Genomic DNA, 16,570 nt, shown 5'->3' on the forward strand with positions numbered 1-16,570 from the left:
GTATTTTTCTTCTCGACTCGCTCCGCGGTAATAAAGCTTTCACTACTTGCAACCGAGCTGTTATCTCTTCAAATGATCATTTTGCTAATATTAATAGTTATGAGTCACATTCGACTTTTAACCAGCGATTATTCATTTACTGGGGAATGTGTGTCATCAGATAGGTACCTCTACAGACCTTATTCATTCTTATTTTAGCCCGTCATGTCTACGCCCTCTATTTTATGTAACACTACTTTTATTGTACAGGCACGGACTGAGATGAACAAGGGCACAAATCAACCATGTGCATCTATGCGAGGCAGTCATTTGCGCTGCGGCTTTTGAAATTCCCATTACTTGTACACGTTTGATTATCGAAATAAATGTAATGCGGTTCTTTTTCGAGCTGATTGGGCACAAGTACGAGTGAAAGTATCCAGTGCAACAGGTCAGGTGTCAATCAGGCCCCCCTTATTCCCATGTTCGTTTGAATGCGATAATATTTTACGATCAAACATCATACGCCCATCGAGCAAAAGAACGACTGCAAAAGTCGAACTAAAGCACCGACCGATGACGCAATTCTCCATTGAAATCAAATGCTCTTCATCCTTGATTACTCGTACAATTAATAATTTCTTAGAAATACTCATACTGAAATAATAAGCTTCGATCAGCGCTCTTAATAAGATTTATTGTTCCTCGGTATGGATTTATTGTTTGGGTTGCAATCGGGGATATCTACAAATATTTATAAACGTTTCTTTGTTTGATTCAAACTGCAAGACATGCACTGTATTAGTTCAGCTTTGGGGTAATGCATTTTGCAGGTCAGCAGAAAAGCAATAAAATACAATAGTCGACTGTGTGGAAGATTTCGCGAACTTTTTTCTAGAAGAAAACTGCGCTGGAGAAAAACGGGGTATGATATGCCCACGTGTTTTTCGCTTTATTCGATTAAGGTGGTATTTGCGTTTCCGATTGATTAATAAATTAAATGAGGCAGCCAGGGGGCGTGTAGTGTGAATCCTGCTTCAGTGAACGCTGCTAATCTGAGCATTGTCCCCCTTTTTGTCGTTGGGTATTTCGAGGATGACGGGAAATTAAGGATTTTGGGCAAAAACTTCAATGAACGGACTGTCTTTGTTCACAAATTTAATCAAGCCAAGGCACAGTTCTGTTTAAAAATTCCTTCCATTCTTAAAATTTCCATAATTCTCAGGAAAATTTGGTCGTCCGGTAGCGCCCCATCCAGTAGGGCACATGACAATTTCGCATTAAAAAATTAAGTGGCAATTAAAGGGTTCCGATTTAAAACGGTGTTTGGTTCCGCAGTGGCGGTACGACACAGCTCCGATATGCCGCGGTGAAAACTCGAACGGACAACTCCGATTTTTGGGTCCAAAAAATATCGCGAACTTACACGTCGTGACAATTTTTCACCCAAAAATCAAAGTCGCCCAATTCGAGTTCTGATCGTGGTGATGATGATAACAAAGTTGCATCGTATCGTTATTGCGGAACCAAATCCCGTTTAAATTGGAGCACTCAATTTTCACTTATTTTTTGTGCTAAATTGCCGTGTACGCCACTGGTTTTTCAGCGACCAAATCAGCGAGGTTGTCGCACTATTTATGCATGCCAAAGCCCAATTTTTCATGATTTTAGGAACGATATATTTTCATTATTGGTTGTCGTATTCCGCTTGTGACGAATCGAAGCATTAACTTCGTCGGTTCGCGTCATTGCGTATAAGCACACGTGCCTGCCCCTGGCGCCACAAATGAAAAGAAAAATAATGAAAACAATTTTCATTTTATTTTACACAAATCACGAAAACAAAAATAGTATTGCAGTTTGTTCTATTACTATACATGAATAAGGCTGAGCTTATCTACGTCCTGCTAACAATATCAATCATATAAGGAAGTTATTTGCCTGAATATTGGAGCTGGGACACAGATAGATATATCCTAAAAGGTACTAGAATTTTAACTAGAAGTAGTAATATAATTATTTAGTTGATATGGACGTAGGTCTATATGCTATAGCCCGCGACTACAATTTCTATTACCTACGCTTTGTTATCGGACAATATTATAATAATCTCTAGGTATGAAAAGAAACAGTTATTTAAGAGGTAAAAGTATAAAGATTTGCCGGGGAGCGATATGTATCTTAATAATACGAATTTTGCAATAACCATTTCCCTTTAAACCGTATAGCAACGTACAGGGTGGGCAAATTAAAATGACCAGAAACGTAGCGTTCTCGGTAAAATCATCCACTCCGTATATTTCCTTGTCCTTTAAACTAGCTTATTTCGACTAGCACTAAGTAAACCTACAGACAAATGTTAGTCTGGCTATACTGATACCGTTTTGAGCTGAAAAGACATAACGTATACTTTAGCCTTAAAGGAGCATTTAACAAATTAAATGAAGTTAACGTAAAAAGCAAAAAAATACATAAAAATAAGCATTGGCAATATACTTTATATCGATCTTAACAATCCAAACCTTAATTTGACTATTTTAAAAAGAACGTTTTAGGATCACAATACACCGGGAGCCAATGGAATGCAAAATTGAGAACTTTGCAAGACTTATCGAAAGGGCGCGGTGAAACTGCTTTACCGCATGCATTCGCGAGATGAAACTGGCTTTTTGGTTACCTTGATTGAAATGTGAACAGCGTGCGGTAAAATATCGTTTTTCGCACTTGTTAGGTAAATAGCTATTACGCAATACAGATAAAGGCACAATGTATGAAACGCTTGTAACGGGTTTACAGCTGAATATACAAGGTGTTCACTGTAAAACACCTATAGTTACATATTTAGACTGTTCATAAATTGTAGAACTTTTCTATACTTTATGCCTGTGTTCCGTATCTTCTAAAAACTTTTGAATGGTTAGTACCTAGTCACTTACCAGTAACCACCTTGTATATTACTATCGTGAGACATCCCTAAAGAAAATTTCACTGTATCCTTCTTAAGTACGTGTTCTGTAACCTACAAGAAGTAAAGTTATTTTTAGGAATTCCTCTTTGCAGCTCTACTTCACCTTAATCTTGAATGTGATGCAAAAATTGTCAAACCTACCTTAAGTGCACTTTATATACATTTTAAATGTGAAAGGCTTTGTGAGCTATAAAAATTCAATAAGGCGTTTTCATTCTACACTATCAATGAAGGCACTATCAAGTGCCCTGGATTGGTATTAATGATCACGTACTACTCTATGTGTGAGTTGAAAAACAATAATCTCTTTGTGAATTAGACTATCTTTGACTTCTTACCTACCGCACACATACACCATAGCATAAAGGGTAATATCAAGACTTTGTAAATATATACTTCAGGTTATATATCATTCTAAAAAGGCGCTTTTCTATGACGCCTTTAATTAAAAACTATGTAAAAATATATCTCTACAATAAACGTAATAAAATATAAATAAAAAGATAAAAATTAAAACTTTGTTCGACAACGAGGAATGTACGGTAAATTCAAGATCTTTTTCATTGAGATTCTTGGAAATAAAGAAATTGCACCTAACGTTCTCGCTTGTAATAAAGATCCTACAAAGCTAAGAAAAAAAAAGGTAAAACAAAAACTATATATCATCAGTTGGAAAAAAACACGATCATTTCGAATCGCGGTATCATGCACGAGAAAGACCCTTTTGAGTCGTAAACCTGCATCATAACAAATAACGAAAATGCTTATTTTAGGGACTATTTTGTGTACTTAAAAGCTACTCAATTGTAGATTAATGGAGGTGTTTATCTAGGCTTGGAATACGCGCGAAAGTTCGCGAAGAAGGCACTGTCAATCATTGCAATTCCTGTAGAAATGGAAGTTGTAAACTGCGAATTCTAACCCCAATTTGCCTTCCTCCAGATCACACAAATTCTGAAATAAACGGAAATATGAAGAAATATTTTTAGTGCCAAAAAGAAAGGAAATACTAATGGACAACTGTTCAACAGTGTATATAATATTAGAATACTTGTGCATTTAGTCCATTCTTGGGGCATTCGACTACATCATCCTGTTTTCAGAACACTTCAGGAAATGCACGAACAACATCGATTTTGACTGAGAACCAGGATCGTAAAAACTGCACAATGATTATTTTATCAACCTTCTTAAATTTCTAGCTATTTCCCTGACAGCTTGATTACGAATGAAAACATGGACCTGAACCTTCAGTCTTTTCTTCTGGACCAAAAAGAAAGGAAGACAACATACAAACTCACGCAAGTGGCCTTACATCTTCCAAGGCCACGATTATTTAGCACGGAAGATAATGAAGCCTTTTAAGACCTGATGAGATTCTAAACATACTTTCTAGCTTACTTAATTCAAGGACGAAGTGTTTCATTCATTACGACATAGTACACTCTGTGTAGGCTCGAATTATGAGTAAGTTGAAACATTTATTGATTTAGATTTAGATTATTTCCATTAGGAAGACAAATTCCTCACCTCAAGATAATCACTCAGACCAATCCTGTAGGTCATCACTTTAAACTGGAAATCAGCCATGTCGACTTCAAATGAAGTACTACCTGGAAGGTCATCTTTATGAGCACTTTTGGTCTCATCGCTGTAATTGCTATAAGGGCTACATTCGTAATGTTTCAATTCATTGGGACAATTGTCGATAATGGTCGTAAATTTCCCTGTCGAATTACACCTAGAAGAAAACAAACAGTGACAAAAATGTGAATTGGGTAGAACTCACCTGAATTCGATGTTAACAAAATGATCGGGCATATACTTCGATATCGGAATAGCATATGAGAAATTATACGCATTGTACTCCCTAAATTTAAGGTAGTTTTGATTCATGGACACGCTGAAGTTCTTTCCCCGAATAATCACCTTGCAAATCTGCTGATCGTCTACCATCACAAGCAAATTAGTTTCTTCAATCTTGGGAGTGACGCAACTCACCTGATAACTCATTGTCGACATTAGCAACATTGCTCAGCTCATTGCTATGCCGTCGTCTCCTTCTGTTTTGTTTATAAATATCATTTGAGTGAATCGGTATAGAAATCCGGTTTTTCTCTAAAGCAGCGCTTTGTTGCTCTTTAAATGGTGGCGGCACACTTTGAGTTGCACAGCAATAGATCTGGAACGAGATTTCTGTAGAAAAATGACTATGACTCTTCTGAGAAATTACCTGGCAAAATTTTTCATCCAATCGTTGATCTACAGCTTGACATTCCTCAGGACTACCGATCATCAGCGAGTGTTGCTGCTTCGGGTTAGATTCTTGCAATATTTTATTGATCTCTGCATGATAATGAAAGTAATAAGAGATGGTACAGAGTTTAACTTCTGGAGGCGAACATACCATCATCTCGATTATCACGAGCGAACGAACTTGTGGTGCTCAAAGGAGGCAAAGTGGTCCATCGAGTGTCGTATTTAGGCACTGAAGGACGCTTGGTGGAGTATGTACTGTGGTTTAATTCCAAACCAGTATATACATTCCTTTTTATGCTATTTCGCGGGTTAGTTTCTAATAGATATAGTGTAGTAATTGCTGCCAAACTAAAACAATGTTCGAGTGTGTAGAAGACTGTGAAATAAATGCGATTACACTTACCATAAAGCCATAATAAGAACTAGAATAACTATAACAACTTGTATGAACTTATTCGAACACAAATCAGCCTCCTCTTTCTCACAGTATTTACACTTGTGCCTCTTTGAGCATGTGCACTTAGACGATGACTGAGAGTATTTTGAGCTGTACACTGCAAAATTCCCGATAGTATTCTGATTGATACACTCCCACAACATTTAATTTCTTCTTACCTGTACTGTTTGACTTCAAACTATCCCCTCTTTTAAGTTTATTCAACTTGGTGCTGATGCGTTCCATTCTCTCCACTTGGTCTATGCGTGTTTCTAAGTTACTCACTACCTTGCACAGTTCTTTCACAGCTCCGAGATTTTCCATGAAAAGCCGAGTCTAAAATAAGAAGAAAAGATGAAATTGAGAGATGGTTATAGAAATGGAGGGCTGCAGGCTTTGACTGTCAGACCTAATTTGTCTTCCTGCGGATCGTTTAAAAATGTGTCTCTTTGCACTGCATATTTTTAGGACTAAACGGGAAGGAAATAATGTACAATTGTTCTTCAGCTTATTTTAGAAAACCTGTGCAACTAGTCCGTGTCCGCACTATGCGGCTTCATAGTCACGCATTATGAACGATTCCGGAAATTCACGAACACCTCCGATTTTGCCGAAGAACCGGGATCATGCAAATTGCACAATGAATATATTTTCTTCACGTTCGACGAGAACTTGTTATAGGTTGGTGGTGAAATTCGCTTTATAATTTTGCTCTCCGAACGTTTCCGCTATTACTTCTGCTTTTTATTGATTACTAAACTTCACTATACCAGAACGTCTTCTCTTGAATTTTGAAATGTTTTTCTTCAAACTCATAGACATGCATGATGTGTTTTAAGTAACTAGGTTAAGGATGTCAATAAAGGATGGCTTAGTATGCTTATGTTTTTGATATAATCAAAACTCTCGCCTCACCTTATCGACAACTAAAAAATTCCGAATCAAGGTCCCATCCTCGGAAATAAGATCGCCGGCGGCTCTCACGGCATCCGGTAAAATTTCGGCCACTTCTTGGGCAATCACCCCAGTGTCTGTGAGATTCTTTTCCTTGCTTAGCTGCGACGCCACGGACTCCTTCAAATTATACCTATATACTTTTATCCTTCGGACGTTCTCCAATTGGTCAGCGGAGTTCAATTCGACCAAGTTGCTTTTGGCGCGAGAATCTGAGGGATGGAGTATTTGACCCGTGACTTTGACGTTCCCGTGAACCACCAGGGTTTCGTCAGGTCTGTCAGTGTTTATTCCGACTTTTCCATTGTGGAATATGGAGTCCTAGGGCAAAGAAAAACAGATTTTTTATGTGGGTATATAGAAATATTTGGTGTAGTACCTGGGTTTGACCCTTTTGCCAGCACAGTTCTACGTCGCTCTCAAACTGACCCGGATTCGAAGCCTGTCAAAACGTTATTTAGAAATGCGTGGAAACCCCATGAGAAAGAACACTTACTCGAACAATAATTTTCTGACTAGCATGACTTATGACTGCGAAATTTCCGTTGCTGGTGTGTGCGTGTAGACCTACCACCAACTAAAAAAAAAAGTATAAAATTTCATCAACATGCTATTGCAGTCGAAAATTACCTGAAAATATCTTTGTTCGGGGTTGGGCTTTCCTTTCTTGCGCATGTTGTTCGACGTCGTTTCACTGAAATGCAGCCTGCCCACTGTAATTTTGGTTACTTGGGAGTTCACCAATTCTACCCTAAAAATTAAGTTTACTGTTTCATATTCTGAATGACCACATCCCGTTTTCATTAGCCACTCTCACGGTAAAAGAACGTAAGAAACTAACAATGACATTGGTTAAGTTTATCACGGAGACTTTTCTGATTTTGAAAGAAGATTGACATGTTATATGATTTAAAATGATACACGAGACTTTAATGCTAATAAAGCTAATATTACCGCCCAGTAAAGAGGTTATCAACGTAACAAACATACTCAGTTTGGTAATAACAACGATCTAGAAGGATATAGAAGGATCTAGAAGGACTGCATAGACATTTACCGACATTCAAAAATAAATTGATTTTACTTTTTAAAACAGAAGGCGGTCATATGTTGGTACTCTTAGACGTCATTTTATACCAGAGATGCGTTATGCGTCGACATGTGTACGTAAGAGATAAGATGTTATGATGATACAGCTTCCTTCGATTTCATCGCCATTGATTATTGTCTAATTTGCTAAAAAACTGGAAGCACATCCACTTCTTCTAGATTGTTAACAAAGTCTGATTCTGAGCAACCTACCATACACGCCGCTTTTAGTTGGCAAACAAATTAACGTATTGGCTAGGTTTACCTGGGTTTTTTGATTTTTAGGAACTTTAACGAAGGAATTCTCGTCCTGAGATTTCGCAAGAAACGTCGTTTGCTTGCATAGGAGCAATTAACTCAAATAAATACAAGATGAGCACTTACGGCACAGGATGAAAAGGCTTTTTGCTGCGATCGCTCTGACTCTGCTCCACTTTGATCGTTTGTGACGGGCAATCATGCTTCACTCCGTAGAAATGTAAATGAAAACTAGAGATTTTCTTCAATCCCTCCGGGGTCTTCACGAATTGAGCATCACCCAGCAGCTGCACATGGCAAGTTATCTAAACAAACAAATTTGTTGCTATCAACTCTCAACACTTCTCCCCCATTTCGTACCTGAAAATGGTTCTTTTTCTGGCAAACAAACGCGTCATCAGAGTTCGAGAAGTTGAAACCTTTATCTGCGTCCACTCTATAATGAGGGGTGGCCCTGATTGAATTTATTATTAGTAATGTGTCCATCCTTGAAATTCTTAAACTTACAATTCAGCTAAATTTTGATCGCACAAAGTGTGCCAACTATTTTGCTGAAACGGGCTGAATCTGATGCACTGATACTGTGACTCGGACAGACAGGCTTCGGTAGATGTGTAATCTTCGTCTACAGACCCGCCGAACTGGTCTGTAGGACTCAATTGGGCTGTGGGGCAATGGTCTGTTTGCAGAGAAGATTTTATTTTTAATTTGACCACACTTATTATGGTCAAAAAACGAAAAATCCTCTTACCAGGTTCGCTTTTTACCAAAGCGTTCCCATCCTGGCTGATCTTCCTCTTCTTGCAAGGACTCTGCAAGTTTGTGTATACATTGGGCAAACTGCTCTCCAGACTATTTTCTATGTTGATGTTTCCCGAATTTATGTTCGTCCTGGACACATTTTCCATCTCGGGAGAGAATGTGAGATGCACCATGTTGTGTTTTTCATCCGTGAATTCCTTCTGTTCGTACATGGGTCTGCTGAAAGTGGCTCCTTGCTCCGACTGAACGTTGGGTAACAAAATGTGTCGGTTGTTATCTGAAAACCATTAAAATCACTAATAATTTAGATTTTTCAGGCAAATAACCCACCAGGTACATTGTCGGATAATATTATGGTATGATCAGTGGAAATGCCATTCTGCAGCATTCGACTGCTTAAAATATTGGAGTTTCTTACGTCTTGAGTTACCAGAAGCCTGCTGTCCTGCTTGAAAGTTCAAATCAATAAAGCTGCAATTCTCCGCCCACCCTATCAAACCTGATGCAAAATTTCATTTCCATCAACCAATCCATCGCCATTCTGGTCAGTAACAACGATATGAGACCCCAAAATCAAGTTGTTGTATATATTCGGTCCTAAATTTGAGGTGAGCGTAGTGTAGATCGAATCGGTTCCATTTAAGGGAGCTTCGCATCCGTCTTGAGGGCTATACGGGTGTTCCGAACTGGAGTCTGGAGGGCTTTCCGGTAATGAATGCCTGGATATCCAAAAACAGACATTGTTTCGAAAAAAAGTTGAAAAATGCAGATCATTTACCCATTGTTGTTCCTTTTATTTTCGACGATGGCATTGGGAAGTTTGCCTTCAGGTGTGTGTGGCGTCAGATCGTTGAAAGCGAAGTTTTGCTGAGTTCCGCCGTCATTGTTGAAGAACTCTTCATTAAGAAATGGTGGGAACACGTTGTCTATTGCTTCGTCAAAATCACCTCTCCCTTCTGAAGAATAATCATGTTTAATATATCAAGTGCATTAAAAATTATCGATCAATTATGTTTTTGCTTCTTTTTTGCTTAAATGAAAAATTTACAAGAATTTTTTGCAAGTGGTCAGTAAAGTTCTCAGTTAAAGGTAATAAAATGCGAAGTTGTTTGTAGATGGAATATTAATAAATGTACATTAATAAACCGTTCCTGAAAATCTTACCCTTTTTAAATAAGTACTGTTTAAAGAATAACGAGGTTTTGATTTTTTCCGCAGATTTATAGAATTAAGTAAGGACTTTCTTTTTTTTCTCTATTTTTCTCTTTTTCTACTTTGTTTTTCTTTTTTCTGTCTTTTTAAACTAGATACTAGAAATTCCTCCTATTCCGTCCCATTTGAGCAATTAACCCCGCAAGTGTGCCCAAATTAAATATCTAAATTAATCCCTCAAATCTCTTGCCGACTCCGAGATCCGGACGCCGTTCTCTTCTTCACCATTCCATTTCTTCCCACCTCTGTGCCGCATTCTTACGCATTTCCTAACAATTCGTGCGCAAAACGCTTGACCATCCTCACTTGAATGATGAGAAATGGCGAGCGGTGAACTCACCAAACCTTATCACTCACAACAAAATTACGTATACTGTGAGTCTCAAAAGATGCGCACTATTGCCCGGCAACCACTAAACAAAGCCCAGATTTATCGAACAAATAAACAGGCGATTGAGAGTATGCTCTACCACTCTGCTCAGACTCTAAAATGGATTTTCCATGTAAAATGGCGGACTAGGGACGCCGATGGCGAAATACCCTGGGAAAAGGGCAATTTATCGCAAACATTGCATGATAAGAATTGGTGATTTATTGCGATAACGAAACCTTAGAGACATCCTGGAGAAGCTCCGGAGGAGGCTCACAGAGTCTGGGAAAAAATAAATTATACAGAACGTTTGTCATAATCAGAGAAAAATTGCAAAACCCCTAAATGAAATAAGCCACAAAACCGTTCACCAACCTGAGCCATTTCTGTTGATTCTGGTCTCGCGGCGATCATCCATGTCCCAAAATTCCATATTTCCTTATGTGAATAACATTATTAACGACGACTTAAACAAACTCAAAAATGCACTAAGACACGGAGAGTTTTCGATAATAACACACGAATGCACGAAGTCTTTATAGGAGCAACTTCAACAAAAGAACCCTGAAATGGACTGTTGGCGTACCTAAATCAGGAATTATATCGATAAAATGAAAATTTGTTATTTCCACCCCCTACCCCTGGTATGTGGTTGCCAAGAGACCGATCTACCATTAAATTGCAGGCTCAGGTTAGTAAAAGCTGGATGGAACTTGCAGATAAGTGTTTTCTCTAGTAATTACCAATGATTACGCCAAAATTGCAGTAGGAAATGTATGGACTTACGCATATGACGTGCGACGAATTAGGTGGTTATTATTCTCGCTAATATGCTGCATTATCGCTTAATTATTAATTAAACAAAAATCCGAAATCTTCGAATTTTCTCTTGGCTATTTAACGCAAAACCATTGGTCAGTGGTGTGCAGTATTCAGGCCAATGATATAAGTAGAAATATCGATCTTCCTTCTCATTGGCTTCGTACTTAAATGCTGGTTTGCGTGTCTAGGGTCATTTAGGGTGAGGGAGATAAAAAGGCTGAAATTCGTAAGAATTGTATGAGGAAAACTTAAGGACCCTATAAATATGAGAAAAACTTCACTATTTGATTTTATCGCTGAGCAGTGGAAAACTGATACATTGCTACAACGGTTCAAAGAGGCACTCTAGAAAAACGCGCTTGGAGGCGCGATATATTCGTAAAAGCATATAAATATGAACGTTACCTCAGATGTGGGCGAATCTCAAAATTCATACTTCTAGGATGGATACAAAATGCTTCACACTTCAGGTTATTATCACTAATGTCACTGTGAATTGGACGTTTCTTTATACCTTTTATTTCAAACAAACAGCAGCAGTAAAAAGCAAGTTTTATTAGCTCAAAATGATTTTCCATTCCTTTATAGAAACTTGGCTGAGTTTGGCGCATTTTATAATTTCTAATATGTTGGCCGGCTCGCTCGCCAGATTTGTCCCTATTAGATTGTTATTTATGAGGAATTATGAAACACCTCATTAATAAATCTGTACCTACCGATATTAATGAGCTGCTAAGGAGGATCACAACTCTAAGGACGAAAATAAAAAGCTGGAACGTTTAAAGGTCAATGCAGAATTTAGGAAGGCGTGTTAGGATGAAGAGGGTGAACCTTTCGGATACCTCTTAAAATTTTCTTTATTTACTCGTTAATGCTCGTAATCAAAAGAAGAAGTGTTGTTCAAAATATGCAAGTCCAAGAGGGGACTCATAAAAAAAAAGAAAGTTGATGATGGTTACCGAAACAGGGAATTTCAAATGACACCGCCACGTCGTGGAGCAGGAAAGTTGTAATGACAAAGTGTCAATCATTTTAACTGACCTATTTTTTATGGCTACTGAAATCCCCGTGGTTGAGCTCCAGAAACGGACATCCTGTATATGTCCAGCAGTGTTAAATCAAATAACAGCTTCAACCACTTCTAGACAGTGAAAAAGATCTTCAAATTTCCGCCTGTTCAAAACCTTTCGGTACACAATCACAAATGTGATATTGAACAAATCCGGATCTTCCACGAGGAAGGAAAAGCAACCACCAAATCCATCCAAATCAAGAAAGGTGATTAAAATGTCATGTTCCCATACCATTAACTTAAATGCAGCCGTAACCACAAAGAAGGGACCGACCCTATTAATCCACCGTTGGCCATTTTATTGATCAAACAAACCTGCTGTCATCGATGCATAAAAATGCTGTAAATCAAGATGGTGGCCGCACGCGACCAAAGCATTAAGAGAACACGCGCGGGCTTTTTATTCCGGTACTTCGGATTTATTTTGGCGCTTTTGTCCTCAATTTTATTTATTGAGAATCCGCCGGAAATATGCGATAAGAATCTTCCCAAAACACGCCAACCTTTGGTGATACTTGGTGGTCAACTGACCCCATGCAACCGCCATCACCTGCCCAGCCCGATTGATCATGATGGCATGAATAACAAGCATGACTAATAAGCATTAGACAAAACGATTAAAACCAAGAGGGTGGTTTCAGCATATTTTGGGAAAAAACACGAAACGCACATTAAATACTTCAGTGGGCGGTTATGTGGTACTGAAAAGGTACTAAAAACGTTTAAAGGAAATAAAATTATCCGCTTTGGCTGAAACAATGTGAAGAATGCATTAATGTTGGGAAAATGGGATTGTCCGTAAATGTACAAAGCGAAATTGTTATAATGGTGTGAATGAAGGTCGACCAACTTTGACTAGTACGACTTAATTCAAATCGACAAAGGTAGAGTGGTAAATGTTGATATTTGCGCTATATCAGTACTCACGTAATGTGAACTAAATAACATCAAGAGCATGAGGGCTGAAACTCTGTGCGTTAAAATGAATGCATTTACACTAAATTTTATTGCATCCTTCCATCGCATGCGCATGTCCGGCTTAAAATTTTTCACTATTTATCAGTTTACTAAGTAGCATTCACGACAATTAGCATAACACGTTTATCATTCACCAAGCACTTTGAATGAGGATTATTTTTTAACAAACACTCAGCTCGAACTCAAAACACATCACGGTCACTAACAATTCCATTCGTTTAGTATCGATACTACATTTTGTGTTGCAAGCAAAATATGACACACAAATTGCTATAAGAACTGCAGCAAACGGAATATAAATGTATCGTAAATATACAGGGAGTCTCAGCAAAAAATCATAACTTAAGCTTCTGCTGAAACCTCTCTGGCTTCTTCGTTAAAATGTTCCTTAATCCAAAAAAATCCACATGTGGCCGTTTTTTCCTCCTTCAAAAGTGGTTTGATTTGTGAAAATGATTTTGGTTGTAGTTGGTTGCAATCTCGCTTGTAAGTAACCTCGATGTGGCTCGATTTCGGATCTGTACAATCATTCCCAGGTTCCAGATCCGCAATAGAAGTACCCAGGAGGGTGGAATGTCACCGCTAAGTGGGTTGCTCTCTTTCGGTTCCCCAGATATGGATTACCTTCTAATACAGATGTTTTCGACTTCAACACTGCTTTGAAATAACGATGTTTTAGAGCCTTAAAAACGCGATTTGAGCAGTTTTAGAGCCTCAATGGAAGTATGCAGAGTCAACATAAGACCTATTTATGTCGATTAAAGTACTAAATATCATCTCGAAAAATTCCAAAGGGGCGCAAATTGTCCAATTTTAACCACTTTTCTTATTGTTAGCGCGGGCTTTTTCGAAACCCGAAGAGCAATTGCATTAAAAATACAGATCAAACTAATGGTCTCGATGAGCTCTACTAGCCTGCGCCTGGTGAGTTGCTTTCCTTTCAGTTCCCGACACATGGAAAATGCCTCAATTCGCAGCTTTAAGATTCTAGAGTCGATAACTCTGTTACACATCTTCATGTATGGAGAGTTGACGGGGTGGTGTGATGCGGTGAACAAAAGATTATCCACTGGGATTTGAAGGATTATGAGCCATTACTTCGATCTCTGCGTTGTTTTGTTGAGGAAAAATTTCAAATGAAACAACGTGGTGGGGTGATGTCAATGAGTTACCATGTAAAAATAGAACTGCTTCGTCTGCAAACTGGTTGATCTGTGAAGAATGGTATACGAAACATTGCTGACATCAACAGTTTATTGAGAGACCAGTAGTATTAGTTTTCTTCTTTGACACAAAAGGAATATTTCATAAAGCAAGGCCAACGACATTTGCGATTATTCACTTATGGTCTGGGGCACTCCATTCTAACTATCTGAGAGATTACCAGAAGGAAATCAGGCTTATGGGTGTGCATGAAACCTCTACCACTGAAGCTACAGGTCCAGTACCAACTACTAAGCCAATAAGAAGGGGCCCACATAGAGCATAAAAAAGAGGAGAAAAAAAAGAATTTCTCCTAAGAGCCTAATTAAAGGGCTTTGGCCTTCCCTCTTTACCATTACTTCATTAAATTAAATATTGGAGCAACATACACAGGGGCTATTGAAGACTAAACTGGCTACATTCAAGGTTGAATTTAATAATGGCATACTTATTGACGCATCTGAAGGGCAAATATATGGATTTGACCATCTCCTAAACTGTTATTTTGTTTATTATCAAAGTGGATATACAGGGTTCAGGCAAATCAGTAACAAATAGATGAAATCTGACTGCACATTTTGAAGTCTAATTTCTAGAAAAGTGAAATTTTTGTGGTGTGATTGTTTCGCAGCTAACTTGATGCATTTTTGAAATTTAGGGTGTTTTTTAAGAATCTTCCAGGGTAACATGTTTTTTCTAATCCATTCGGTTATAGGGCAGGAAAGGCTATTTTAGAGAAAAGATAGTTTTAAACAATTTTTCAGAAACTAACAGAGATCAACATATGAAACCTTCTAGTACTGGAATCAGTTAAAGGAGAGCTGCTGAATCAACCTGTAATATATAGGGTGTCCCATTGGAAAAAGCAAATAGAATTAGAGAATACCCTAAACAATGAGAACAAATCTAATTAGGCAGACCAGCAAGAGCTGATTATGACAACAATTTTTCAAAAAATTTGGCTTTTATTACATTGTCACCTCAACAACTATTCCATTTAATGTTACTGCAGAATTTCAAAGGTCATAAAATTTCCCTTATAAGAAAAGTGAAGTTGTAAAATTTTACAAAAAAAGTTCGGTCACCTCTGAGATAATCACACACGCGGTGCACATTTTCAAAAATTCAAGATGGCCGCGAAGAAGACTGAAAATTCAAGATGGCTATGCTGGAGGTTTTTACAAAATTCAAGATGGCCGCCTGTGCCGCTCTTTTGCGAAATTCAAAATAGCGCCATATTAAGCAAATTCTACCCATCAGGAGTACTTTAATTGCCCCATTTGTTCTTCACAACCCAGTTCAAATCAAACGACCACCTGTTAACCTGTTGATCGTCTTCCAAAGTCGCTTTATTAATGTATTGAGAATGTAAACATATAGCAGTTACAGATTGGGAGGAATAACAGTTTGTAAACAAAAATTTATAAACAACCTGATTAAGTTCATATATTGTATTATAAAATAAATAGCTGTAAAAACACAACACTCCCCCCTAAGAGAAAAGAAAGGAGCTGATCCATTTTAGACCCAAATTATTCAATTTATTTATTAAATTAGTTAACAAAGGAGGTAATTTGTCCTTTCCAGCATAAACTTCTATCAAACGAATCAATTAGCGGAGGATGCGTGCAATTATAGCAACTATTAGAGGTGAAAATCTACTCAAAGTTTCAACATATTTCGTCTTCATGTCCTATAAAAAAATGATCCCATTTGGATCAAATTGAGACTCACCAAGAATTGTTATTAAATCCTCGTTATACTGTTCCTCCATTTTCCAAGAAACCCACTAAAAGTAACAGTTCATTTTTGATGCGAAACGCGTTTTTCCCCGAAACGGAAGAGATTTTCACATTTTCACTAAAGTTTTGAACTTTTCGTTTGGTCTAGCAAGCTGCTGTTTTTCAGAGTTTTCCACGTTATTTGACTTTGACAGATAACTCTTGACTAATTACTTCATTAGCGGCATAGGCAATCAACATTACAGAGTATTCAGACGGAGAGATAAGAATTCGTGACACGGTAAATATTCGTCTCCATCACGAAAAGCTGATTAAACTCCAAAAAATCAAACGTTTTATTCACCCTTTTAAATCACAACGGCAGTAATGCAAATGAAAAAAGAAAAAGCTTGTAGCCAAGTTTGTTGGAGATGGCGCCAGGTTAGAGCATTATAACATACACGTCGGATATGCAACCAGACAATCC

General features: G+C 37.9%; 1 protein-coding gene across 2 annotated transcripts; it reads right to left on the bottom strand.

The window, feature by feature from the left end:
* Positions 1-1,781: 1,781 nt before the first annotated feature.
* LOC136416522 (myelin regulatory factor-like protein) lies at positions 1,782-16,290 on the bottom strand. Of its 2 annotated transcripts, none has more exons than XM_066401726.1 (20): positions 16,097-16,290; positions 9,484-9,661; positions 9,205-9,424; positions 9,036-9,150; positions 8,695-8,982; positions 8,451-8,622; positions 8,304-8,397; positions 8,070-8,248; positions 7,227-7,347; positions 7,093-7,173; positions 6,976-7,038; positions 6,558-6,917; positions 5,822-5,978; positions 5,610-5,760; positions 5,355-5,554; positions 5,181-5,293; positions 4,949-5,129; positions 4,737-4,896; positions 4,478-4,688; positions 1,782-3,901 (listed from the first exon to the last, which is right to left on the bottom strand). In XM_066401726.1, exons 1-20 carry the CDS (start codon positions 16,134-16,136, stop codon positions 3,818-3,820), a joined length of 3,168 nt encoding a protein of 1,055 aa, XP_066257823.1. In that variant the 5' UTR covers positions 16,137-16,290; the 3' UTR covers positions 1,782-3,817. The 2 variants fall into 2 exon arrangements, with proteins under 2 accessions (XP_066257823.1, XP_066257822.1); XM_066401725.1 differs by lacking the exon at positions 16,097-16,290 and adding an exon at positions 10,663-10,864.
* Positions 16,291-16,570: the final 280 nt, after the last annotated feature.

The sequence above is a fragment of the Euwallacea similis genome, chromosome 23, assembly GCF_039881205.1.
Source record: "Euwallacea similis isolate ESF13 chromosome 23, ESF131.1, whole genome shotgun sequence".
NCBI lineage: Eukaryota > Metazoa > Arthropoda > Insecta > Coleoptera > Curculionidae > Euwallacea > Euwallacea similis.